Raw genomic sequence first — 26,625 nt, 5'->3', positions numbered from 1 at the left:
CATCCTGGATCGTTGATCGTGTTTTGGGTCCTCCTTGGAACTGGGCTCTAACGCTCAACAGGCTTCTTCATTCATTATTGTTGGGGGTTGAGTTGTGTCTCCTAAAAGATGTGTTGGAGTCTCGGCCGGGCTCGGTGGCTCACACCTGTAATCGCGGCACTTTGGGAGGCTGAGGGGGGCGGATCACGAGGTCAAGAGATCGAGACCATCTTGGCCAACATGATGAAACCCCGTCTCTACTAAAAAAATACAAAAATTAGCCAGGCGCGGTGGCAGGCACCTGTAGTCCCAGCTACTCGGGAGGCCAAGGCTGAAGAATCACTTGAACCTGAGAGGCGGAGGTTGCAGTGAGCCGTGATTGCGCCACTGCACTCAGCCTGGCGACAGAGTGAGCCTCCATCAAAAATAAAAAAAGATACGTTGGAGTCTCGACCCCAGCACCTGTGAGTGTGACCTGGTTTGGAAGTGGGGTCTTTGCAGATTTAATTAGTCCATTTGAGGCCATGGTGGACTGGGGTGCCCTTACAAGAAGAGGGAAATTTGGACACAGAAGATGCAGAGGACAGTGCTCTTTGAAGACAGAAGTGGTGGAGGCTGGAGGGATGCATCTGTGAGCCAGGGAGCATCGAGGATTGCCAGCAACTGCCAGAAACTAGAGGAGGCGAGGAAGGGTCATCCCTGGAGTCTTCGCAGGGAATGCAGCCCTGCCAATACTGGATCCAGACTTCCGGCCTCCAGGACTAAGAGAGAATAATTTTCTGTTGTTTAAGCCAGTCTGTGGTCCTTTATTATGGAGCCCTAAGAGACCATGCAGTATGCGTGGAAGGGGCTGCTCCAGACAGAGGAAACCACACACGCAGATGTCCCAGGAGTGGGGGGTAGGGGAAGGAGGTGCTGGGTCACGGAGAACATTTGAACTGTTTTCCTAAAGGCAATGGGAGGCTTTTTAAAAAAGCCCTAATTCTGGAAAAGGTTAAAGCACACATTTTGAAGACAAAACTATGACCCTCATGCCAGAGGTTTTATTTAACTTGTGTTGGTTTTAACCCCTGGGCCTGAGAACGGAGAACAGGGTGAGTGTGACAGAGGCATGCCCGCTGCTGGGGAGGCCAGTGGGGCCTCTGCGCCTTCTGCCAGGGGTCACTCAGGAAGAACAAGAGGTCGTGTGGAAGACTATGCTGGATGTTAAAGGTGGAATTTTGGTGCGTTTGTCCTGGACCACTGATGCTTTCTTGTTCAGCACAAGGGCGATGGCAATGGCCACTGGCAATCCTGGACTCCAGGTGTGTGCATGTGTGCGTAGAGGCACTGGAGTATCCAGGCGTGTGCGTGTGTGTGTGTAGAGCCACTGGAGTATCCAGGCGTGTGCATGTGTGTGCGTAGAGGCACTGGAGTATCCAGGCGTGTGCATGTGTGAGTAGAGGCACTGGAGTATCCAGGCATGTGCGTGTGTGCATAGAGCCACTGGAGTATTGACACGCTAGGGGTGGACACACCCAGTGTGGATGCCCTGCAGTGTTATCCTGGGAAGCAGATGATCTGGGCCGTCTGGTGGCCACACTGACACTGTGCTGCTCTGTGTTTAGCTGGGCACGTGCTCTGGGCTGGGCACGAGGCAAGATGAGGACCGCTGCTGGGCTGTGGATAGTTGTTCACAGGGCTGCAGGCTCTTGTAGGTGGGCCAGGAGGGGCTGGGCAGCCCATGAGGGTGAGGCTGAGACTCCACACTGAGCCCAGGTTTAGGGGACCTGGTGGGGGTCACATCCTCCCCTGTCACAGACTTGTCCTGGCCTCTCTCATGTCCTATAGAGACCCCCTCACTATCCACTCTCAGGACCTGTAGAGACCCCCTCACTGTCCACCCTCATGTCCCATAGAGACCCCCTCAGTGTCCACCCTCAGGACCTGCAGAGACCCCCTCACTGTCCACCCTCATGTCCCATAGAGACCCCCTCAGTGTCCACCCTCATGTCCCATAGAGACCCCCTCAGTGTCCACCCTCATGTCCCATAGAGACCCCCTCAGTGTCCACCCTCATGTCCCATAGAGACCCCCTCAGTGTCCACCCTCATGTCCCATAGAGACCCCCTCAGTGTCCACCCTCATGTCCCATAGAGACCCCCTCAGTGTCCACCCTCATGTCCCATAGAGACCCCCTCAGTGTCCACCCTCATGTCCCATAGAGACCCCCTCAGTGTCCACCCTCATGTCCCATAGAGACCCCCTCAGTGTCCACCCTCATGTCCCATAGAGACCCCCTCACTGTCCACCCTCATGGCCTGCAGAGACCCCCTCACTGTTCACCCTCAGGACCCTCTGCATTTGCTCCTTGGGTTCCTGGAACTTGAGCTTGGGTCTTGGTCCACAGCAGCTTTGGGAAGGGCCCTCAGCTGCTTTTTGCTTCAGCAGCTGGGGAGCAGTTAACCTTCAGACCTGACCCTACCCCAAGGCAGCTCAGGGAGGGGCTGGACACTCGGTTATTTATGTATTTACTTATTTTTATTTTATTTTTATTTATTTATTTTTTTGAGACGGAGTCTCGCCCTGTCGCCCAGGCTGGAGTGCAGTGGCGCAATCTCGGCTCACTGCAATCTCCGCCTCCCAGGTTCACGCCATTCTCCTGCCTCAGCCTCTCCGAGTAGCTGGGACTACAGGCGCCCGCCACGACACCTGGCTAATTTTTTTGTATTTTTAGTAGAGACGGGGTTTCACCGTGGTCTCGATCTCCTGACCTCGTGATCCGCCCGCCTCGGCCTCCCAAAGTGCTGGGATTACAAGCGTGAGCCACCGCGCCCGGCCCATATTTACTTATTTTTAAATCAAAGCACAGCAAACATGACCATGTGGGGGTGGCCCAGTGGACCCTCACAGTGAGCCCTGGGCCACACAGAGCATGGCCCTGGAGCACCCCATGAGGTTTTAACAGGGTCTTGGGGGACCTTGGTGCTTCCTCAAGTTTCCAGACTGCGTCTGCCTCCTCGTGCACCAGAGGGTGGCAGCATCTGTTCATGTTTGCCCACCTGGACCCCATCCAGGGGTTTTTACCGGGGGACCTCATCCTTTCTGGGGAGTGGGAGAGCACCTGAGGGGTCGGCCTGGAACGGGAGGTTGCAGCCCATTGCCCGAGTCTTAAAGTGTGCCCTTCCCCACAGCACTTCAGGATCACTCTGGGGCCATCCTGGGATTAGGAATTTTAAAATGTTTTAAAAAATTATTTTCTTTTTTTGGGGGGAAATTGGTTATAAATCCACATGATTCAAAAAGCAAAACTTTAAAAATAAATAATAGCCGGGCTCCAGGGCCATGCTCTGTGTGGCCCAGGGCTCACCGTGAGGGTCCACTGGGCCACCCCCCACATGGTCATGTTTGCTGTGCTTTGATTTAAAAATAAGTAAATATGGGCCGGGCGCGGTGGCTCACGCTTGTAATCCCAGCACTTTGGGAGGCCGAGGCGGGCGGATCACGAGGTCAGGAGATCGAGACCACGGTGAAACCCCGTCTCTACTAAAAATACAAAAAATTAGCCGGGCGCAGTGGCGGGCGCCTGTAGTCCCAACTACTCGGAGAGGCTGAGGCAGGAGAATGGCGTCAACCCGGGAGGCGGAGCTTGCAGTGAGCCGAGATTACGCCACTGCACTCCAGCCTGGGCGACAGAGCGAGACTCCGTCTCAAAAAAAAAAAAAAGGGAAGCATTTCTGCTTCTCCTCTTTCGGGTCCTTGACAGTGATTTCCGTGCATCACAAACACACATGCTCCCTCAGTTCTGTGCATCACAAACACACACGCTCCCTCAGTTCTGTGCATCACAAAAACACACGCTTCCTCAGTTACGTGCGTCACAAACACGCTCCCTCAGTTTTGTGCGTCACAAACACACACGCTCCCTCAGTTACGTGCGTCACAAACACGCGCGCTCCCTCACTTATATGCGTCACAAACACAGAGGCTCCCTCAGTTTTGTGCGTCACAAACACACACCCTCCCTCAGTTGTCAGGGGACTTTGCACTGTGCCTTTGCATGAAACACCATGGCTTAGAGAGGTCCCCTTGCCCATGGTGTGGCGGCGCCTGACCGATTTAGCCGTTATTGAGGGACAGCCAGGTTGCTTTCAACGTTTTCTTTTTCACCGACAGTGGTGCCAAAGGCGTCCTTGGACATGAGTCGTCTCCCAGTGGGTGAGCGCATCTTAGGGCAGATTTCTGAAGGTACATGTGCCAGGCAGAAGGGTGTCTGAAGTTTTGACTTGGAAGGGCTTATTGTGACACTGCCCTTCACAGAGCTTGTACCACGGAGGTGGTAGCAGTGCCTTGCTGCCCATGCCTTCCTAATGTGTGTGTTGTGAAGTCTCTCGTTCTTTTTAAAAATTTATTATCTTTAATTTTTTAAAATACAGAGACATGGCCTCACTATGTTGCTCAGGCTGGTCTGGAACTTTTGGGCTCTAATTTTTGTATTTTTAGTAGAGACAAGGTTTTGCCATATTGGCCAGGGTGGTCTCGAACTCCTGACCTCAAGTGATCTGCCTGGCTCGGCCTCCCAGAATACTGGGATTACAGGCCCTTGACCCATTTTTCTCATTGCGTTGTTGGGTTTTGTCTTACTGATTTGTATGGGGCATTTACATATTAAGGACCTTACACCTACATACTTGCAGATTTTTTTTTCATTTTTTTCTTAAAAAATTTTCTTTTGGGCCGGGCGCGGTGGCTCACGCTTGTAATCCCAGCACTTTGGGAGGCCGAGGCGGGCGGATCACGAGGTCAGGAGATCGAGACCATGGTGAAACTCCGTCTCTACCAAAAAAAAAAAAAATACAAAAAATTAGCTGGGCGAGGTGGCGGGCACCTGTAGTCCCAGCTACTCGGAGAGGCCGAGGCAGGAGAATGGCGTGAACCCAGGAGGCGGAGCTTGCAGTGAGCCGAGATTGCACCACTGCACTCCAGCCTGGGCGACAGGGCAAGACTCCGTCTCAAAAAAAAAAAAATTCTTTTTCTTTTGAGAGACAGGTCTCACTGTGTTGCCCAGGCTGGTCTCAAACTCCTGAGCTCAAGGGACCCTCCCATCTCAGCCTCTCAAGCATCTGGGTCCACAAGTGTGTGGCACCACCTCCCCTGGTTTATTTGACTTTTGTCTTTGCTTAAGGAGTTTTGCCATAGATAATTTTCTTTTTATTACATGAGGTAATTAATCTTTTTCATAATATCGCCCGTCCCCCATGCTTTCTTCTAGTACTATTTAAATTAAAAACTTTTAAATCTTTTTATATCTATCCAGGCTTTATTTTGGTATAAGAGCCAAGCTTGTGATTGGTGTCAGTTAGCATCCATGGAGGAGACAGATGTCACTCTCAACTTGGGAAATTTGAGGAGAGATGAATAAAGGGACTAAGATGTGGTTGGCATGTAGAGAAGCCACTAAGGCTAATGCTGGGTGGCACCCCTCAGGCCTCAGAGGACACAGGGAGGCTGCAAGGGAGGTGGTCCTGCAGGAGCAGAGACCTGGGTGTGGGGAGACTCGAGTGCAGGGCCCTACAGGGAGGGTTGGAGAAACAAACACCCACTCCCAGTTGGCTCCCTGCAGGCCAATCGCACCCAGCAGCCCAGAGTCAGGGCTCCCTCCAGGCCAGTCCCACCCAGCAGCCCAGAGTCAGGGCTCCCTCCAGGCCAGTCCCACCCAGCAGCCCAGAGTCAGGGCTCCCTCCAGGCCAGTCCCACCCAGCAGCCCGGAGTCAGGCAGCCACAGGTGGCCCTACAAGTCACAGAGGTGGAAAGTGGGGTGGGCCAGATGCTGGACAGGTGCAGCACAGGACGCTGGGATGAGCTCTGCCAGATGCGGCTCCATTACTGAACCAACAACAACCGACTTGGGGAATGGGCACTTCCAGGAGCTCCCCAGGGCACTTGGACTCAGCCCCCAGGGGTGCAGTGTGCGGTTGGGTGTTGGAGGGCTCAGGTCTGGGCCTGGTGGAGCCCAAAGGGTAGGGCCAGTATGGAATGAGCTGACCACAAGCTGTTCTAGACAAGGCTGTGATCTGCCTTTGTGAACCCAGGGCTGTTCATGGGGAGCTCTATGGACCTCTCAGTGTCGTGTTTTGGGGTAAGGGTGGGGGTCAGGTGATGCTGGGATAGATGGGGCAGGGTCTGGGGGGGTGGGGAGGGCCGGGGAGGTTGTTGTCATTCATTCATCCAGTGCACACGGGTGAAGCCCTGCTCTAGCCACACCCTGGAACGAGGCCATGAGGAATCAGACGCTAGCAGTTGCTTTTAACGAGCGCCTACTGTATGCAGGTTCCTTCTGTTGACCTTCACGAGCTCATTTAATGCTCACAACAACCCTGCCCTCTAAGTGAGGAGACTGGGTTTCAGAAAGGTTAGGTAACCTGCCCATGGTCACACCGAGCTGGGATTCGAACACGGGACTGGCTGACTCCGGGCCTCAAGCTCCGTCCTGCTAAGCTGTGCTGCTGCCTCTGGGAAGTCTCACAGAGATGAAGGCCAGCCTGTCTCCACTTTTGGGGAATTCACCCTCCATTGGGTGGGCAGAGGCCTCATTATCTCATAAGGACAGCGGAGAGATTCGTGCTGAGCCACATGCGCTGTCCTGCACTCACCTATGCTTGCGGCCCAGGAACTGAGCACATATGTTGAGCTCCTGCCAAAAAGTTATGATGCTTTTTTTTTTTTTCTTTTTGAGACGGATTCTCGCTCTGTTGCCCAGGCTGGAGTGCAGTGGTGCAATCTCAGCTTACTGCAAACTCTGCCTCCCGGGTTCACGCCATTATCCTGCCTCAGCCTCCCGAGTAGCTGGGACTACAGGCGCCCGCCAACACGCCCGGCTAATTTTTTTGTATTTTTAGTAGAAACGGGGTTTCACCGTGGTCTCGATCTCCTGACCTCGTGATCGGCCCGCCTCGGCCTCCCAAAGTGCTGGGATTACAGGCGTGAGCCACTGCACCCAGCCAAGTTCTGATGCTTCTTGACATAAAATCTTTAAGCATTAAAACAATATTAAATCATAAAAGCAGTATAAGAAAGTCTAAAACATTGCAGATTTTCCTGAGGTCAACTTAGACACTTTAAAAAAAATGCCAGATTCTTAAAACAATTGTTTTTTGGTGTCCTGCTTTGATGGTTCCCTAAACACTTGCTCTGACTGTTAGAAATTCTGTACCTGGGTAGCTGGGGCCCCCGCGGAGAGGGAGCAGCTTGCCCAGTGAAAGAGGCCTGGCCATCGTCCTGCAGGGACTCTGCTGTTGGGGGAGCGGGCAGAGCATGTGCAGTGTGGGGTGTGGCGTTCAGAGGGAGTGGCCTCCACAGCCCTGTGGCCGGGGTAGGGAGCCCGGGGGGCCATCCATGTTTCTCTTGAGGTACCTGGCAGAAGGCGGGTCGGGGGGTGCGGGGGGCGGTCCTTGACAGCAGAGCAGAGAGAGATGGTGGTCAGAGGCCCAGGCGGGCTCTGATTAGGTCCAGGCCGGGGTCCGGGATCCACAGGAACCCCTCGACCACCAACAGGGCCTTGAGCGCCCTGGCCAGGGCGGAGGTAGTCCAGGACAGGACAGTGCTGCCAGTGGTGGGTTGAATTTGGGTTAGGGGTAGGGTTAGGGTTAAGTTCAGGCGCTTGGGAACAGACAGTGACCAGGAAGCCTCCGGCAGCAGTGGGCCCCAGGGCTGACCTGCTGCTCGTCCTGCCCTGTGCTCCACCGTCCTGGTTTGCCCAGGTGAAGGGGTTTCCAGGACTCTCCGTTTTAAAACCAGCACAATCTGGGCCAACTGGGACGCACTGGTCACCTTGCCAAGGTGTCCCTGTTCCTGAGGGGGAAAGCGGATAGGCAGTTGTTGCCCAGAGCCCAGGGAAAGAAGCCAAGCCAAGGTGTAGACAGATTTCCCTGCCCCAGACTAAGGGAGCTGTGGACAGAGGCCTTTGCTGGGAGGTGCTGGGTCCTCCAGGCAGCGCTGGGATTTGGGCCCCGAGACCTCGTGTTTCTGTGACCCAGGGAAGAAGCCCGTGTCCACTCTGGGCCTTGCCCTTCTTTTGTTTTCCTTGGTGGAGGGAGGGAGAGAAGGTCGCCAGCACTGTTTGCCCGAGTGAGGCTCATTTCTCCTTTGTCTGCACAAGGCTGGACTGCCCTGCATTTTCATGGTAAGTTTATTTTTTCAAGCCGTTGTTAAAATCCTGGAAGCAGAGAAAATGCATTTGCTCCATCACCTTCCCTGATATGACAAGTCCTATAAAACCTGTTAAAGCCTTTAATGAAATCCCCGCTCAGAGCTGCTCTGTGAATGAATGTGGAATCAGAATTTAAATTAAAATGTTGTTCTTGTTGTCTGGAGGCCTTGCCTGGGAAGAAATTAAAGGGGCAGCTCACCTTTCTGCCACCGTTCTCAGGCCGGGTGGGCGCCATGACTGGCCACCCTTTGACCCAGGGCTGGGGGCCCACCTGCGACTCACGGGCTGGGCCCAGGTGCTAGCTGGATCTCAAGGCAGTGGCTCTCTCTCCCCACACCTGAGACTGTCCCCACCGCAGGCCCCACAGAAAATCCACACTGAGGGGGAAGGTGGGTGCGCCTGTGGACCAGGTAGCCACCTGGGACTGGAGGTTTTATATACTCAGAAGCAGAGTCAGTCCGCGAGCTCACAGGCTGACAGCAGGGGTGTGGGCAGACAGCTGCCCTGGAAGAGGAAGGAAGAAAGTGAGAGTGACTAAGGGGCTCTGGGGTGTGTGAATGGGTTGGTGCAAGGTGGAAAGGAGGCAGGGAACGTCTTCCCAGATGAAGGGAGCAGGTGGGAGGCCGAGGCAAGGGCATGAGGCCTGGAGGCCTCGTGGCTTGGCTGGGGGCAGTACCAGCCCCACTCCTACCTGTTCAGCCTCCCCGCTGCAGCTCTTCCCTCTTTCCTTCACGAAGTCCTGCTCTTTGGACTTAAGACACACTCAAGAGTCTGTTGTTAAAAAACAAACCAAAGGCTCTCTCAGCCTCGACCCCATCCTAGCCAAGTTCTGGAGAGCTCTCTGCTCCGTCTCCTCTTGTCTCCCCCTCCTCCTCCCTCTCCACCTCTGCGTGTCCCGGAGAGACAGAGACCCCCAGGCACCCCGGCTGGTGGGAGAGGCAGCACAAACATGAACGGCTCACGGGCCCCATGTCGTTGCCTTCACTGTGGGGCGCGAAACAGCTGTGTGGAACCAGCCCAGGCCCTGAGGGGTGCTTTCCTCTCCTCTGTTTTCCAAGTTGGCAACGCTACCCTATTTCTTCTATGATGAAAAGGAGCTCTAAAAGCATTCAAAACATTTAAAAAGTGTGTGTAAGAAGTGTTTTCATCCCTGCATAGATTACCTCCAATGAATAATCAGCTATGCATGCCCCTCTTAAAGTGCTGTGAAGCTGCTGCAGGGAGGGCCCTGGATCCCAGGAGGAGGCCAGGAGGCCCTCGGGGAGGGCAGGGAAGGTGCTGCAGGTGGAGAGACTGCGGGACACGTGGCTCTGGGAGCAGGTGCAAAGGGTTATAGCTGAAGGAAGGAGAGGAGCCATAGGTGATTATTCATTGACGGTAATGCTACACAGGGATTAAAATCAGTCAACTTGAATAAACCTTAAGAATAAGGCTGAGGCGGGGCGCGGTGGCTCACGCCTGTAATCCAGCACTTTGGGAGGTGGAGGCGGGCCGATCACGAGGTCAGGAGATCGAGACCATCCTGGCTAACATGGTGAAACCCCCGTATCTGCTAAAAATACAAAAAATTAGCTGGGCGTGATGGTGGGTGTCTGTAGTCCCAGCTACTCGCGAGGCTGAGGCAGGAGATGGCATGAACCCGGGAGGTGGAGCTTGCTGTGAGCCGAGATCATGCCACTGCTCCAGCCTGGGTGACAGAGCGAGACTTCGTCTCAAAAAAAAAAAAAAAAAAAAAAAAAGAATAAGGCTGAAGCTGGTAGGGCACATGGCGCGTGCCTGGATTTAGTCCCAGCTACTTGGGAGGCTGAGGCGGGAGGATTGCTTGAGTCTGGGAGGTCGAGGCTGCAGTGAGCTATGACTGTGTCACTGCACTCCAGCCTGGGTGACAGAGTGAGACTCCATCTCTTTAAAAAAAGTCGAGCTATAAAAGCAAGTTATAAAGGGTTTTGTTCTGTATGATCACATCCATGTAAACTGAAAAAAAAATAGTATGTGTTGTTCTTGGATGTGTATGTAGATACAAAAACTGTGAAAACATGCAGGGAGATGATACAAACCAATTTCAGAGATGCCCCTGCTGGGGAGGAGGGCACAAGACAAGCATTCTTCGTTGTCTGACTGTGTTTTGAATGTGTTTGAATATTTTCATGCTTAAAAATTAAACAACAAAAGATGATGGGAGATAGGATGAGGAGGCAGCGTGCTGAAAAGGGTCCATTTCTAGGTGGTGAAGAGAGTGAGTTGGGGTAGTGGGCTGGGCAGAGGGAGGGCTTTGAGGATTCTAGGAAGAATTCTGTAGGAAAAGGAGCCAGGGAGAAGGGTGGGAGAGCCACAGGGGCTGGAAGCAGGGTGGTACTTCCAGGAGGCTGAAGCCCAGGTGAGGACAGGTGCTTGTGCCATGCCACCGTGGGGGTGAGAGCTTGGACAGGAGAGGCCGTGAGTGCCGAGGGAGGGGTCAGGAGAGGGATGAAGATCTGAATTGAATGGATGCTGAGAGGAAGCTTAGTCATGCATCGCCAAAGATGGCTCATGGAGTAAATAGAGCACTAAAGGCTGGCTCACTCGCGGAGAGCTGTTTCCTGTGGCTCAACAAGTTTATAATAAACACAGTTAAACTTTTATTTATGGCACAGCTGCTAATTGCACCATAAACACTTTTCATCAGGCAATTGCTGTTTACTCATTTGCCAATCAGCTCATTATCCAGCTACCTCTCCTTGCTCCTGCCTTCCCACTTCCCAAATCCTACTGTTTCTAGGGCGTCCCTCTGCAACTGTCCCCCCACCCAGCTGCCTGGCCTGACTCCTGGCAGGTAGGCCCCCTGTCCAGTCCGCCCAGGCTTTGTCGGTGTGCCTGCCCAGGCGGGGCTTTGTTCTGCTGCTGACCATGGCCAGCCCCGACCGTCCAGCACCCTAGTGTTTGAGGCCCTGGACAGTGCCCGTGCTGGGCTCTCCTGACCACTCTTTTCTCTGGCTCCCAAACCTCATGGCCCCTGGGGATCCTCGCCTCCCTCTTTTCCTGCGTTTATCCCAGCCCCACTCAGCATGCCCAGAGGTCTCCCCACCCATCTCTCTCCTAGACCAGGGATTACATAAAACTTAAGCCAGTGTTTCTGAGGGTCCTTCCTTTCCTTAAGAGGAAGCATGTTCCGAATACTCAACCCCTGCCACTTGTTTGCTGGGTTCAGTGTGGCTCCTCGCTCACCACTACCTCACAGAGCACTGAGACAGGGCTTACGCTTACTCATACCTTGGTTCTTTGGTTCACCCGACCATGGCCACCTCCACACAGGTCATGATGTGAGTCCCCTCCCCCCATGTTCCCTCTGCAGAGCTGGCTCCAGGATGAGCCTGAGCTGGGAGATCCTCTGGATGGAAGGAAGTTCCACCCTGTATCCAGTTACTGTGACACCTGCCCCCCTATGAGCTAACAGGCCCCCAGGTGGGACCAGAGTCTTGGGGTGTGTGCTCTGTGTGCTCTGCAGCACCCACTTTGCAGACATCAGCGTTAGCGGACATGTGTGTTAGTGAGAATGCGCATGTGAGTGCATGCATGTTTAGGTGAGTGTGCACGTACCTCTACGTGTGAATGTGTCTGCATGTACACACATGCACAAAAGTATGTGTAAACGTGTGCATATGTGAGTGACATGTATATGCTCATGCAGGTACGCTAATGTATATGTACATGTGTGCGTGTGTGCATGTGTAAGTGGTATATGCATGTGTGTACATGTAGGTTTTTGTGCATATGCAAGTGTATATGTGCACATAAGCAGTGTGTATGTGTGGATGTGTGTGCACATGTGAGGGGTGTGTATATATATGCATGTATATGCATGTGGGCAGTGTGTTCACATGTGTATATGTGCATGTGTGTGCACATGTGAGGGGTGCATCTATATATGTGCATGTACTCATGTGTGTATATGCATGTGGGCAGTGTGTTCACACGTGTATATGTGCATGTGTGTGCACATGTGAGGGTGCACGTATATATGTGCACATGCATGTGTGCATATAGCTATGTTCATGTGTGTACATGCACATTGTGTGTACATGTGTATGTCAGCATGTGCGTATGTGCAAAAGTGAATGTGTGTTCATTGTGTACATGTAAGTAATGCATGTGTGTGTGCATGTGTTCAAGTGATTTGTGTGTGCATATGCTACACATGTGTGCTTTCATGAACATATGTGTGTGAGTGGTGAGTGTAAGTGTATGTGCACAGAGGTCTCAGACTGAGTCTGATGGGGGTCCCTGCTAGCTCTGGAGAGAATGTGGTGGCAGGGCTGAGGCCTCTGTCTTCAGCTGAATGAGTCTGCCTGGCATGCGTTCAGCGCTCTCCTGATCTCCTGCTTCTCTTCTGAGATCAGTCACAGACCTGGACATCTGGCTTGTGGGGGGTATTGAGTTGCAGTGGCTGCATGTGCTTTTGTATGTGAACACATGTGCTCATGTGTTGCATGTGTGTGGTATGCACTGTGTCTGGATGTGATCATATGCAGCATTTTGGGGTATTTTTGGGTGTCAGGGTACTCACTGGGGGCATTGAAGGTGCAGTGGCAAAGCAGGTGTCCAGGAGTCTGAACTCAGACTTGACTTTCTGCCTGGGTCAGCCTAGATTTTCTACATGGAAGTGAGGTGAGAGGGAGAGGAATATTTGGGGACCCTTCTCTGTCCCTTAGGTCCCTAGGAGCCCAGGGATGGTGAGAGGGCCCAGCCCTTGGTTTTTGATCTATTTAAGAGGAACTGAGTAATCTTCTGAAGTCCGCTGTTGGCTTCTTCAGTACAGTGAAATTAGCTGAGCACTTCCTCTGGGCAGAGCCTCTCCTAACATTCCTCTGAAGCCTCCCTCCATGCTGGGAATCCAGCAATGTCCAGTGATAAGCTTGGGAGGAGGACATACTTGCAGTGGGAGAGAGACCATGCCTGTCCCACCAGCCCCTTCACTTTTGGGATTAAGCGTTATTAGATCCCTGCCAGTGGATTGTGTGTGTCGTGACAGATGTCAGCTGGGAGGAAAAGACACTGGGCCCCTCCTGCACAGGGGCCTTATTTCTACAGAAAGGGAAGGCTGAGGTGCAACCTGGGCCTGTGGTTAGGGAAACTGCATTCTGAACACTGTGGGACGAATGCTAGAAGCTCTCAGCCTCTGCCTTCCTCTGCCATGCTCAAGCTGGTCAGTCATGGTCCCCGAGGCCCTACAGCAGCCTGCAGGGATCAGGGCAGCAAAGATGCTGCAAAACCAGCAAGACCAACAGGACTGTACAAGACCACGTGTTCCACGGTGACACCTTGTGGTTGCAATGGCAGCAGCACTGCCAGTGGAACGACAGGCTCTCCTGCAGCTCCTCCCTACCAGGCTTTGGGAGCAGGACTGGCCCTCCTTTGGACTAAGCCTCCAGCATTTTTGGACAATCGGCATGCATGTTGGAGGAGAGTACTTGAGAAGGAAATAACGGACGTGGTGCTAATAGAGGGTTTGGAGGCTCGCACACTAAATGGGGAAGGATTCATTCATACCCATTCCTCCTTCCCAAATGTTTCCTTCCATGTCCTGCCCAGGCCTGCTCTTTGGGTCTCCTGGCTGGTGGGGGAACAGATGTGGCATAATCACGTTGAGATGCAGCAGGTGCACCAAGCACTGTGCGCACTGCTGTTACCCCCAGGACTCCCAGTGTCAGCACTGGTGGGGCTGGTGTTTGTGGAGTGTGTCAGTGGACTGGCAGGCCCATGGATTCCACATGTGTAAGACAGACTGACAGCCCTTCCTGTCTCAGAGCAGCCCCTCCTGGGTCCCATCCTGGGTCCCATCTTGGGGTTGGACATGCCCTTGTTTGAGCTTGGCCCCTTCTTGCTGGGCCACCAGCCCTGACCCTAAATCTGGGAGGGGGCTTGGCTGGGCCTGGGGTCAGGGGACAAACAGCCACCCTGGCTGAGGCCCTGGGCAGCTGAGGAACTTCAGCCAGCTTTGGGCATCTCTTGGGTTGGGAGATGGGCTGCTGTTTTCTCGGACAACGCCCTCCCCAGCCCCTCAAGACTCTGTTTTCAGTCAGTTCAATTAGTACAACTTTAAAGCAATTAGGGAGAATTAGCGGCCAGGCTGCTGCAGGCAGATGCTGAATACACTCATGCCTCCTCCCCCAACCTCCCTCGCCAAACCTGACAGCTGCTGTGGGGAGTGCCTAGGCCCTGCCTTTCTCTGCTGGCTCTGTCCTTTCTGCCAGAGATCCAGCCACCGTCTCTCCTTCTCTCAAGGGTCTGAGGAGGGGAGGGTAGGCAGTCCAGGGGACAGACCCAGAGACAGGGGCTCTGGGACTGGGAGGGCGGGGCAGGCCGGGGGAAATGGGCCAACTTCCCCCCAAGAGCCCAGGCCTGGGCCTGCTCTAAGGAGAGAAGGGATGGGTGCCCCTGAGTGAGGGTGAGGGTACCCAGCGCGGATTGGGAGGACTGACCAGGATTGCGGCCCAGCCTCTGGCCCTGTGGCCTCCAGGAGCCCCCAGCTCTGGTGAGGGCACCCTTTGGTGGGGCCGGGGGCTGTTCTTCAGTGGGAGGCCTCTGAGAGGCTGGGCCTCTCCCACTAGGTGTGGGATGGCAGCGAGGCCCTGCTTCTGAGCCAGTGCTGGAGTCACACCACCTTCTCTGCCTGGTAGTGAAGGAGGTGGCCCCGTGGGTGCTGCAGACCCTGGGCCCTCCCTGGGGCCCCTTGGGCTGCTCTGCGGGGAGAGATCCAGGTGCTTGCTTGCGTGGATGGGGCACCAGGGCAGGTGCAGGGCTGACTTCGCAGATGGAGCCCTTTGTGCGGGGACCCCGTCTTCCGGCCTTGCCCCTCCCTACTCCCCCAGCTTCTCAAAGAAGGTCTGTTTTCTGAGCCTCCTCTGTGGTGCCCCCACCAGCCGCAGCCTCCCTCAGATGTGTGGGGGTGTCCGCAGTCCTAACCAACGTCTTTTCTGCATGTGTCCACAAGCATGTGGCACTTTCTCTGAGCAGGCCCTGGGCTCAGCACCGGGTAAGGCAGATCCATGCAGCCCTTCACCTTGGCCTAACACTGAGCAGATGATGACATGCACTTGTGCAATTCCAGCTTCAACAAGGGTTGCCAGAACAGCTCTGAGAAGGGCTGTGACCTGGTCTGAAAGCTTCCCAGAGACTGGCTTAGCGGGACGACCCTGGGGAAGGAGATAGTGGGTGGAGCAGAGAGGCTGATTAGAGGCTGAGTCTTTATACAGAAGTGATGGTGCCCTAGGGGCACAGGAGGGAGTGAGTGCTGTCAGTCGGGGCAAGGAGGGGTGGCTCCACCTGTGATCCTAACCCTAACCCGCGAAGGGAACCTTCAGTGGGCCCATCATGGTGGCCCAAGCACACAAAGGTGTCTGCTCTGTGCCTTCGCTGAGCAGTGCAAGTCTGGGCCCAGGGCATCCCCTGAGGAGGGGGAACCAAGGGTGTCCACGAAAAGAGTCAAACTCTGTAAAGTATTTGAAGAGATTTATCCTGAACCAAATACGATAGACCATGGCCCATGACGCAGCCTCAGGAGGTCCTGGCGACATATGCCCGAGGTGTTTGGGACACAGCCTGGTTTTATACATTTGAAGGGTGACATGAGACATCAATCAATATCTACCTTGTACATCAGTCAATGTATACAAGATGTACATTGGTTTGGTCTGGAAAGGCAGGACAACTTCAAGTGTGGGCTTCCAGGCCATAGGTAGATAAGACACAAACAGCTGCATTCTTTTGGGTTTTTGATCAGCGTTTCACTGAACACACAATTTACATGTGAGAGGGGGTAGAGAAATAGTCACTTATGCCTTAGGCTGACTCAGTGAATCTGCATTTTTACATAAGCAGTAGGGCAGAGGAAGCCATCAGATGTGCATTTGTCTCAGGTGGGCAGTGGGATGACTTTGATGAGTTCTGCCTGTCCATTGTCCCACGCCTGTGAAGGGAAGCTATCCATTCACGTTGCCAGGGTGAAATTCAGCAGAACAGTTTTAGGGCAAAGATCTTGAAGCCCAAGAAGAGTTTCTTTTTGGGGAAATTGTGAGGGAGGATGTAGCCTTCCACACAATCCTTGTCGCTATCTTATTCAGGAATAAAATGGGAGGCAGGTTGGCCTGACGTACTTTGGCTTAGTGATTTTGGGGTCCTGAGATTTATTTTCCTTTCCCAAGTACTTTTTACAAAGTAGCAGGCTTCAAACTTGGAGATCTCACAATCCCAAGTAACATTCCTTAAGAAACCATGGGACCACCCACACAGTTGCTGTGGACTACAAGCTTGCGTCACTGGCAGCTCAAAGTAGAAAGTATCAGACACCCCCAACCTCGGGGGACTTCTGTTTCAGCTCTCAGGTGACTCTTCACCTTGAACACATTCAGCTTAATCACAACCTCTTTTCTGACCCTTTGTGCCAGGCTTCCTTGGGGGGGGGGTCCCCAAAGAAGGGGCTACTTCTTGTCCCCTACCTCCCCAGATCCGCTAAGGGCTTCTATACAAACACAGGATGAAATGAGAGGAAGGTGGCCGCCGGAATGGTGCTTAATGGCCAGGACATTCTCTCCCTGATGTGTGCTGTTCCCATTACAGGTATTCACTTCTTGATGAAGCAATTTCCTATATAATGGCCCCAAATGGCAGGCTAAATGTGGAAAACCACCAAATAGAGGCAGAGATGTAAAGACACTTTGGATCATCATTTGCAGAAAGCAAAATAGCTGCAGTCAGCTTGTGGTTGAGACACTCAGTGGTGGTACTGGCCAGGCACGGAAAGCATCCACAGACACAGCTCATGGGTACAGCGTGGAGAATTCCAACCAGCCAAGGGGCCCAGGCAGGCCTCCGAGGAAGGATACTTGACCTGAGACTTCCCCCTTAGTCACGGTCAAAGTGAGGGTGTCCCTGCTGGAGCACCTGCAAAGGCCCAAGGGAGCTGGGACCTTGGAGTCTGGGGATTGCATACAGCCCACTTTGAGGAAGCTTCTTGGTTTGAGGAGGGGGTTGTAGGGCAGCATCATGGACCCTGGGTTGAGAAGGAGGTGGAGACCAGTGCGGTGAGGGGCTCCACCTTGACTCAGCTCCCTAGATGGCAGCTGATGGGGGCTGGTCTAGAGGGCTCTCTCCTAGGTGAGGGGCTAGACCTGAAGCTCTTGTGCTTCCTCAGCCCTAGTCCCCTTCATGGGGACAGGAATGGTGTGTGATGGTGCATTCATAGATGTGCATGCGCACATACAGGCATGTACATTTGTACACAGACATGCACACAGAAATGTGCATGCATAGGCCCACACAGCAGACAGGCACATGCACACAGGTGTTTACACAGAGATGCACACACACGTACACACAGATGTGTACACAGAGATACATGGTGCACACATGTACAGGTGTCTTAGATGCACGTGCAATGCACACACAGATGTGTACACAGAGATACATGCACATATGCACACAGCTGTGTACACAGAGATGCACACACACATGCATACAGGTGTGTACACAGAGATGCACGCACACATAGATGTGTACACAGATGCACGCACGCATGCACACACAGATGTGTACACAGAGATGCACGCACACATGCACACACAGATGTGTACACAGATGCACACACACATGCACACACAGATGTGTACAGAGATGCACACACACATGGCGCACACATGTGTACACACAGATGCACGCACGCATGCACACACAGATGTGTACACAGATGCACTCATGCATGCACACACAGATGTGTACACAGATGCAGGCACGCATGCACACACAGATGTGTACACAGAGATGCACGCACACATGCACACAGATGTGTACACAGAGATGCACGCACACATGCACACAGATGTGTACACAGAGATGCACGCACGCATGCACACACAGATGTGTACACAGATGCACTCATGCATGCACACACAGATGTGTACACAGATGCACACACACATGCACACACAGATGTGTACAGAGATGCACACACACATGGCGCACACATGTGTACACAGAGATGCACGCACGCATGCACACACAGATGTGTACACAGAGATGCACGCACACATGCACATAGAAATGGGCATGCACATGCACACAGATGTACACACATGGATGTTCACACACATACACATGCACGCAAACACAGCCCCTCTGCAGCTCTGCTGTCTGCCTCAGGTTGGGGCCATGCTAGGTGAAACTGTCATTTCTCCCTGTCTGTAAGTTCCTGCCTTGAGGCTATGAAGACAAGAGGACGTGAACTGCTCTCTGGAGGCAGAAGACCTGGGTTCAAATCTTGGCTCTTCTCTGGGCCTCAGGTTTCTGGTCTGTAGACTAGGATACTGGAGTTTTACTCATGTTACTGGAGGGATGAGGGCCCTAAAGCAGGAGCTGGGAACTGGTGCATGGTAAGTTGTGGGAGTGGAGGACTGTGGAGAAAGGACAGGCCTTCCCTAGGTGAGGCGCTACTACTATGGAGAGTGGTCTAGTTTCCTCTCTGCCCCTATGGGCACTCAGTGGAAGAAGCTGGTGGTTAGTGATGGGCAGACTAGTCCTGAGGTCCTAAGACTGGAGTGTCTGGATGATCAGTGTGACCTCTCAGAGAAGAGGTGCACACCTAGGAGTCTGGCTATGGGAAGGGGAGGGTGTCAGTACAGGAACTGCAGGGACTAGGCCAGGCTGGGTGCACAGAGGCAAGGACAGGGTCGTGAGGCTGGTGCTTGATGAGAAAAGCTCAGTCTAGACATCTGGGCCTAGGCCCCAAGAAGAGTGGGGATCAGGCCTTCGTGGGTGATGTTGGAGAGCCCTGAACAGGATGTGACTTGGTCTTCCCTGTGGAGAACTCAGGAGACTAGCTGGACCATTCAGGTATTTAAGGAGCAATGTCAGTGTGCTAGGAACTCTCGGGGAGCTTGTATCCCAGTGGAAGAGAGAGCTCACCTCTTTGAGCTTTCTGGCAAAGTCAAGGGTGCTAAGTGCTGTGTCAGGGCCGTCCAAAGGTCCTGAGATGAGTGGGACTTGGAGGAGGTCAGTCAGGACCAGCCTCGTTGTGGGTGTTGAAACACAGGAGTATCTGTGTGGAGGAGGCCTGGGGGGCTCCTGGTAGGGAGCAGGGCGCAGAGGAGCACGAGGTCCTCAAGGTTCTCAGTGATGGCATCAGGAGTGCCCAGGTCAACTTGTCCTGGGCAGAGGATGGGTTCAGAAGAGAACGTCGGCTGTGTATCCTTTGTATCTTCCAGGGGTACAAAGCCCTCCCCAGCTGCCCTCCAACCTCAGGACAAAGTGTGCGTGTGCGTTTGGCTCCTGCGTTCCCGTCTTCTTTGTCCACAGGATACCCTTGGCTGCCAGGAGGTTCCCACTCATCTTTCCAGGCCGGGTCAGAGGCACTGAGGTCAGAAACAGAGGTGGCAATTTCAACCTAAAAGCACAAATTACAGACAAGTCTCCCTCCTGCAGGTTTCCATCTGCAGCTGGCTTTTGTGTGGCACTAGAAGAGATCAGCTTTTTGCAAGCATGGGGCTGACGAACACAGTTGCACAAAGGGAGACGGCGGAGTAGCAGGAGTTTGCAAGCTGCTTCATTAACCTGGAGCCAGTGGAATGTCTGGGATCTTCTGTGATTTGGAAACCGGTGGCAGAATGTCCCCACGTTTCTGGTCCTCATCAGTCAGGTAGGTTGAGGGGAGCCCAAGACAAGCTTGTGGCTGCGGTGAGGGTGCAGGATGGGTACACATCTCGGGGGTCCAGCTGGGTCTCAGCTACCTTGAATCTGACCCACGGGCTTTGTGTGGTCTCAGGGCTTGTGTGTATGTGTTTGGTCCCCTGTGTACCGGGTGTGCACACATTGCCTGTCATGTGGGTCTCTGTTGGAAGCTCTTGCCCTTCGGTTCTTCATGTGGTGCTGTGGGACATCTAGTGGTCTTTGAGCCTTCAAGTCTGTGTTGGCTGCTGCAGGTTGGGGCCTGGGGCTTTGTGTACCAGTGACACGGCCCCGCTGAGGCCCCGTTCCTGACTCAGCCATGCTGTCATGGCCCTCAGAAAAGATCTATCATTTCTTTGGGCCTGTAAAACAAGTAAATTCAGTCTTCCTGTGAGGCGCGGTGATAATTCACTGGAATCATCATAGTGTGTAAGGGTACTTCCTCCTGCCGGGACTGCCAGGCGAGATGGCTTCCTGCAGACTCAGACGGTCCAAGGCAAGGTTTCCAAGGAGACTGTGCAGCTGGATGAGAGGAGGGGTCAGCACACCTGCTTCATACAGTGACTGATGTGCCCATGCCCAGGCAGACCCGTGCTCCAAGCACCCTGTTCCTCAGGTGGGACAGCCCCATCTTTTTTTTTTTTTTTAGATGGAGTCTCACTCTGTTGCCCAGGCTGGAGTGCAGTGGCGTGATCTCAGCTCACTGCAGCCTCTGCCTCCCGGGTTCAAGCAATTCTCCTGCCTCAGCCTCCCGAGTAGCTGGGACTACAGACACACGCTACCACGTCCTAATTTTTATATTATTAGTAGATACGGAGTTTCACCATGTTTGCCAGGATGGTCTTGAACTCCTGACCTCGTGATCCACCTGCCTCAGCCTCCCAAAGTGCTGCGATTACAGGCGTGAGTCACTGTGCCCAGCCTGACAGCCCCTTCTTTAGAGCCAGTGCCTTGGGCTCCCAGGCTCGGGGTGGGGCTCGCACCCCTCCTCTCATGATCTTTCTTATCCCTTGGGGTGGGGGGGGCCTGTGCCCCCCCCAACCACAAGCACACAGCTGTCACCCCAGGTCACCTCCTCTGCCCTTCTCCCAGCACCCTGCATGCTCTGGCCTGGGCAGCCCCCTCCCCCTGCGCCCTTGGTGGCATTTGCATACAGGTGCCCTTGCAGCTGAAGTGTTGGGGCTGGGCCGGCAAACCCACACCCGGGAGGGCCGGCGGCTCTTGGCACAGGTGGTGGGACAATGGCGGATCGGAACACGGCTTCGCTCCCCTGCCACCTCCTTGGGGCGCACATCTTGCTCCTGCATTCGTGGGGGGAGGTGGGCTGTGGTGTTCGGGACCTCTGGGGTGTCCTCGCTCTGCCATTGACTTTTCCTGGAAGCTTGCTCGGTTTAGTCACTGTCTGAGCCTTAGTTCCTGGTCATAACTGGGCTGTGCGGGGCTTGGGGCCTCGTGTAAAGAGGAACTGATGGCCTGTGCATGCTGGCAGAGGAGGTGGTGTCATCCCAGCGGGTCTCTGCACATCCACTGCACACACACTGCATGCGTGTATGTGCGGTGTGTGTGTTTATGTAGTGTGTTTGTGTGTCTATGTATATGTGTGTGATGTGTATATGGTGTGTATGTGTGTTTGGGCTCTTGGATTTGGAGGCCCCAGGCTGCTCTGGCCTGGGAAGGTGGGGTTATCTGGCGGGTATATTAGGCTGGGGTCCAGGGGAAGGTTCTGGGGCTGTAGGCAGAGCTCCTGGCTGCGTGCAGGCGCGTGGGCTCGTTGGGCAGTCTCAGGCTGACCAGGCCCAAGGCCTTCCGGGCTCCATGCCCGTGTTCCCTGTTGTCCTGGTGGGTGTGCCCTTTAGGCCCCTGCCCAGGGTCCCCTCTGCCATCCCAGCTGCCCCAACACTGTGTACCCCAGCTCTGCTCCTGGACCCCACACTGTGTACCCCGGCTCTGCTCCTGGACCCCACGCTGTGCACCCCACCCTGTGTACCCCAGCTCTGCTCCTGGACCCCGCGCTGTGTACTCCGGCTCTGCTCCTGGATCCCGCGCTGTGTACCCCACCCTGTGTACCCCTGCTGTGTACCCCACCCTGTGTACCCTGGCTCTGCTCCTGGACCTTCACATGCCTCCTGCTCACTCCAGGGCAGAAACCTCCTGTCCTGGCTCTGCCTCCCTTTGAAGCCTAGCAGGGGACCCCTCTGGCCCTGGGTCTGTCCCTCCTGAACTCTCATTTGAGGAAGGCACCAGTGAGGCCATTCTTTGGCTCAGATCCAGCCTTTGGTGCCAGACGGTCCAGGGCGTCAGTCCCAGCTTTGTCTGGGAGCTGCGGGCCCTCGACCCTTCTGAGCCCACCTACAAGTTGGGAACAACACTGTGGACCCTCGGGACTAAAGGATGAAGCTGCCCCGTGCCTGGTACCAATGGGAGCATCCTTGTTCCTCCTCCTCAGGGGCAGGACCCATGGCTTGAGTGGCAGTGGGGACATCCAGCCTGGCTTCCTCAGTGGGGTTTGGCCGTGGAAGTGCTCAGGGTGTGCTTGTTGGAATGGTGGGGGATCTGGCTCCAGGATCTGTCTCCTAGACCCTGTCCAGGGCTCCAACTGCCCCTTCCCTCTCTGGGCTCCCAGCTGGGATGGGAGGGCCTTGGGCACAGGCTGTAGAGCCCCTGTGGTTGGCTCCCACCCCTCCCTAGAGTGCTGCATGTGAGGGTGAGAGCTCCCTCACTCAGGAAGCCATCCTGTCATCCCAGAGTGTGGTGTTGGCCTCAAACTGGCTCTTGATCTCCAATGTGGGGCATGGCTGGAACCATCCCAGGGTCAGTGTGTCTCAGGCTCCAGCTTGGGCATCTTGGGACAGAGACTGGAGGGGTGTTTCTCCCGACATAGCCAGGCCAGCGTGGCTGTCGTCCTTGGACATCAGTCAGCAGCTGGCCAGTGCCTACCCGTTCCACCAAGCTCCATTCTTGGGAATGCAGGGCCCGGACATTCAGTCCAGAGTCTTTCCCTCCCGGGGCTCTGCTGGGGGTGCCCCTCCCCACGAGCCCATCTTGACATTTGTGAGCGCTGCTCTGTCTGCTAATGAGCGATCTTCGCCAGTCCAGCCTGCCATGGTAACCGCCCGCAGCCTCGCTCTCTGTCCAGGCACCCAGTAGCTTTATCTCTGAGGCCATCTGTTCTGGGAGCACAATTCCAAAGCCATTTAAACAGAGCCTGGAGCAGGGCAAGGCGCTGGGCCCTCTGTCCTCACACGTGTGTGTGCACACACTCAGGCACACACACGCACACGCACATGCAGATGTGGTGTGACCCCTGCAGGGTGGAAGGCAATGACAGGGACAGTCAGGGTGCCCCTCCGGCTGCTCCCTTTCCCTGCTGTCCCCGAGCTGGTTCCTGGGCACCCTGGTGGTCGGCCAGTCTGTGTCCTCCTCTCTTCCTCTGTGTTCCTCACCTCTCTGTCCATCTGTTTGTCTGAGCCGGCCTGGTTTCTGCCTCACCTCTCTGCCTTTGTGTCGCCTCTTTCCCCACATCCTTTGTCTCCTTTCCTGCCCCTGTCTGTGTCCGTCTCTGTGTTTAATCCCCTTGACCCTCTTTGGCCTTTGTCTCCACCTCTTATCTCTCCTGCTGGTTCAGCTGCTTTTTGCCTGTGGCTATCGTTCTAGGCTGGTAGGACCAGGACGTCGGGGGGTTTCCACCCGTGCCTCACCCTCTTGGACGCTCCTAGAACAGTCAGGCAGGGGCCTCCTGGTCCACTCCGGGCGCACCTGTCTCTCCTCCCCACTTTCCTCCGCCTCAGGGTGGCCAGGTCATGAGGTAGGTGGCGGGGCGGGGGTACTTTCTCATACTGCTCTTAGCTTCCTGGGCCCAGTGCCCAGGGTCGTGCCATCAGCCTGAGCTTCTTACTCTCCAAGCCCTTCACTCTGAGCTCCTCCCTCTGAGCCCAGTCCCGCTGTTCATTGAGTGTGCTTCCGTTTCCCGCCCTGCAGCCTTCACTCATGCTGTGCCCTCACCTAACACCCCTTCCTGGTCAGGCCTCCCTGTCAGGAGCTTGTGTCTCTCTCTCCACAGGGCTGGGCAGATGCAGCGTCCTGGGCTCAGCATGGAGCCTCCTGGCTTCCCCAAACCATGCATGGCTGAGCTTGCAGCCTTGTTCAGCTGCCCCTGCCCTGCAGGTCCCTCTGAGCTCCGCAGAGCTTTGACACCAGTCTGACTTGCAGGGGGATGGGAAGGTAGCCCCTCTGCAGCTGCTTCCAGTTCTTCCTGAGGCCTGGCCTAGGTTACCCCTGCTGCAGGGAGCTGTCTCCTCCGGTGCCACAGCAGTCACAGTGACCTTGCCTTCTCCTGCCGGTGCCGCCAGCCCTCAGCTGTCTCTCCTCTGTCTTTCCTCTGTCCCTACATCCTTTATCTCCTGGGCTGGGCTGTTGCTGAGGCTGCTGTGAAATGCACAGATCCCCAGGACCCTTGGGCTGGCCCCTCAGAGGCTTGAGGGCCTGGCGACCTGGTCCTCTGAGCAGCTCGTGTCCTCCAGGTCACTCTGCTGTTTCCACAGCATCCACACAGCCCAGCCAACCCCTAGGATGCCGCCTTCCAAGGTCATGGCCCTGGGTCGGGGCAGAGCAGGCAGAGGAGCCGTATGGGCAGACCAGAGGGCTTCACAGGTGCACCTGCATTGGGTGCCCTACTAAAGCAGGAACCAGTGCCAGCCTAGACAGCGATGACCAGCAGCCTGTGACCTCTGGAGCCTGGGATGTGTCCAGAAGGCAGGACCCCTGCTCTGGCTCCACATGACTTCAGCCCAGATGGTGCTGAGTGCTGAGAACTCAGCTATGGTGGGTGATGTCCAGAGGGCTTCCCCTGGGTCAGCTGCAGCCCAGCTTCCTGTCGAGGGCAGGGAGGTACAGTGGTTACACGCAGCCCTGAGGGAGGCTGAGGTATTGCCACCTTCAATAGCCAGAGCCGCATCCCACACTCGGGGCTGGACTCTCCCCGCTGTGGGGTGAGGCTGGGCCGCATGGCCTATGGCAAATGCCCCTCAAACCCTAATGCATCCACGGTCAACCTGGTGAGTTCTGACTCAGCCTGGCCAGGTTCCCCTGGCGCTGGCCCCCTGAGCGCGTGTTGAGTTGGGGTGGGGGGCTGGAGGGCCTTTCTCGAGCAGACCTTCAGAGAGGAGCGCTGGCTCTCTTTCCTGATTCTGAACATGTCCAGGTCGTTTCGTCACGTGATGGATTACCAGGCTGGTTGGTTCTACCGAAAGGCAGCAGCACAAGCTTTTCCTGGATTTCTCACCATTGTTCCTTTAAATAATCAGTCTTAATTAACTCCATCCGAAGAACGCATTTTCCCCAAGGGTAGGGAGTCCCAGTCAGGTGGAGCAAGTTGGAACTGCAAACCGCATTTGATAGCTGTGGTGTTAGGAGGGGCCCCCTGGCTACTGCGAGGGGTGTCTCCGTGATGGGCGGGCGGATGGATCAGCACCAACCCCTGCCGGCACTTTCTGACATTTCTGTTGCCCTCATTTGATAGATCGGGAAACTGAGTCACAGAAAGGTTTGGCAATCTGCCGCAGGTCACTTCCCTTAAGCACAGACGTCATTGTGGACGAGGAGAAGAGGCAGAACTCAGAGGGGAAAACCACTCTTCCACACAGCATCTGCTGCGGCCACCTGCCCCCACCTGCCCCTGTCCCCACTTGTCCCTGTCCCTAACCTGCCCCACCTGTCCCCGTCCCCATCTGCTCCTGTCCCCATCCTGTCCCCACCTGCCCCACCCATCCCTGTGCCCAACCTGCCCACCTGCCCCTGTCCCCACCTGTTCCTGTCCCCATCTGCCCCACTTGTCCCTGTCCTCACCTGCCCCACCTGCCCCTGTCCCCACCTGTTCCTGTCCCCACCTGCCCCACTTGTCCCTGTCCTTACCTGCCCCACCTGCCCCTGCCCCCACCTGCCCTTGTCCCCACCTATCCTTGTCCTCAACCTGCCCCATCTGTTCATGTCCCCACCTGTTCCTGTCCCCATCTGTTCCTGTCCCCACCTGTCCCTGTCCTCACCTGCCCCACCTGCCCCATCCCCACCTGTCCCTGTCCCCACCTGTCTTTGTCTCCACCTGCTCCTATCCCCACCTGCCCCTGTCCCCACCTGTCCCACCTGCCCCTGTCTTCACCTGTTCTACCTGCCCCTGTCCTCACCTGTTCTACCTGCCCCTGTCCTCACCTGCCCAACCTGTCCATGTCCCCCACCGGCCCCACTGGTCCCTGCCACCACCTGCCCCACCTGACCCCGTCCCTCTTCTACCTTCCTGCCCCCACCCCCTCCCCTCCCGCCACTTGCTCCACCTGTCTTGCCACTGCCATATGCCCCTCCTGGCCCCACCTGTCCTACCTGTCTCCCCTGCCTCCAACCTGCCTCTCTTTTGCCCCCCACATGTCCCCCCTCCCCCCTCCTACCTTCACCTGCCCCACCTGTCTTCCCACCCTTACCTGCCCCTCTTGGCCTCCCACCTGTCCCCCCTGCACCCACCTGCTCCCTCCTGCTTCCCCTGCACGCTCACCAGCCTCGAGCACATTCACCCCCTCGCTGTTCTCTCCTCTAAACAAGATGACTCACCGTTTATTTCCAGCCCAATCTCTGCCCCGAGCTTCAGCCTCCGTACTGACACCCTTGTTGACGGTGTCACCTGGTGACTAACAGGTGCTCAGACATCCCAGCAGAGCCAGCAACTCCCACAAATCTGCCCTCCTTCAGCGTCTCCCTCTCAGGGGGTGCTGCCGCCC

At 55.3% G+C, this 26,625-nt stretch overlaps 1 protein-coding gene across 3 annotated transcripts in view; it reads left to right on the top strand.

Moving 5' to 3' along the window:
- The window catches only part of MYT1 (myelin transcription factor 1), a 110,827-nt gene that overhangs the window by 9,635 nt on the left and 74,567 nt on the right, over window positions 1-26,625 (top strand). The window contains exons 1-2 of one of the 3 annotated variants that reach the window (XM_058432878.1): window positions 4,016-4,176; window positions 19,619-19,832. Coding sequence is in view for 1 of the 3 variants with exons in the window: in XM_058432877.1 (XP_058288860.1) it covers window positions 4,158-4,176 (19 nt within the window). In the remaining 2 variants the exon portion in view is untranslated. Of the gene's footprint in view, window positions 1-4,005; window positions 4,177-19,618; window positions 19,833-26,625 lie in introns of those variants that run through there. The other 2 variants (XM_032143297.2, XM_058432877.1) reach the window with 2 other exon arrangements.

This window comes from Hylobates moloch, unplaced genomic scaffold (genome assembly GCF_009828535.3).
Source record: "Hylobates moloch isolate HMO894 unplaced genomic scaffold, HMol_V3 SCAFFOLD_21, whole genome shotgun sequence".
NCBI lineage: Eukaryota > Metazoa > Chordata > Mammalia > Primates > Hylobatidae > Hylobates > Hylobates moloch.
This window is presented reverse-complemented; position numbering and strand designations above follow the sequence as displayed.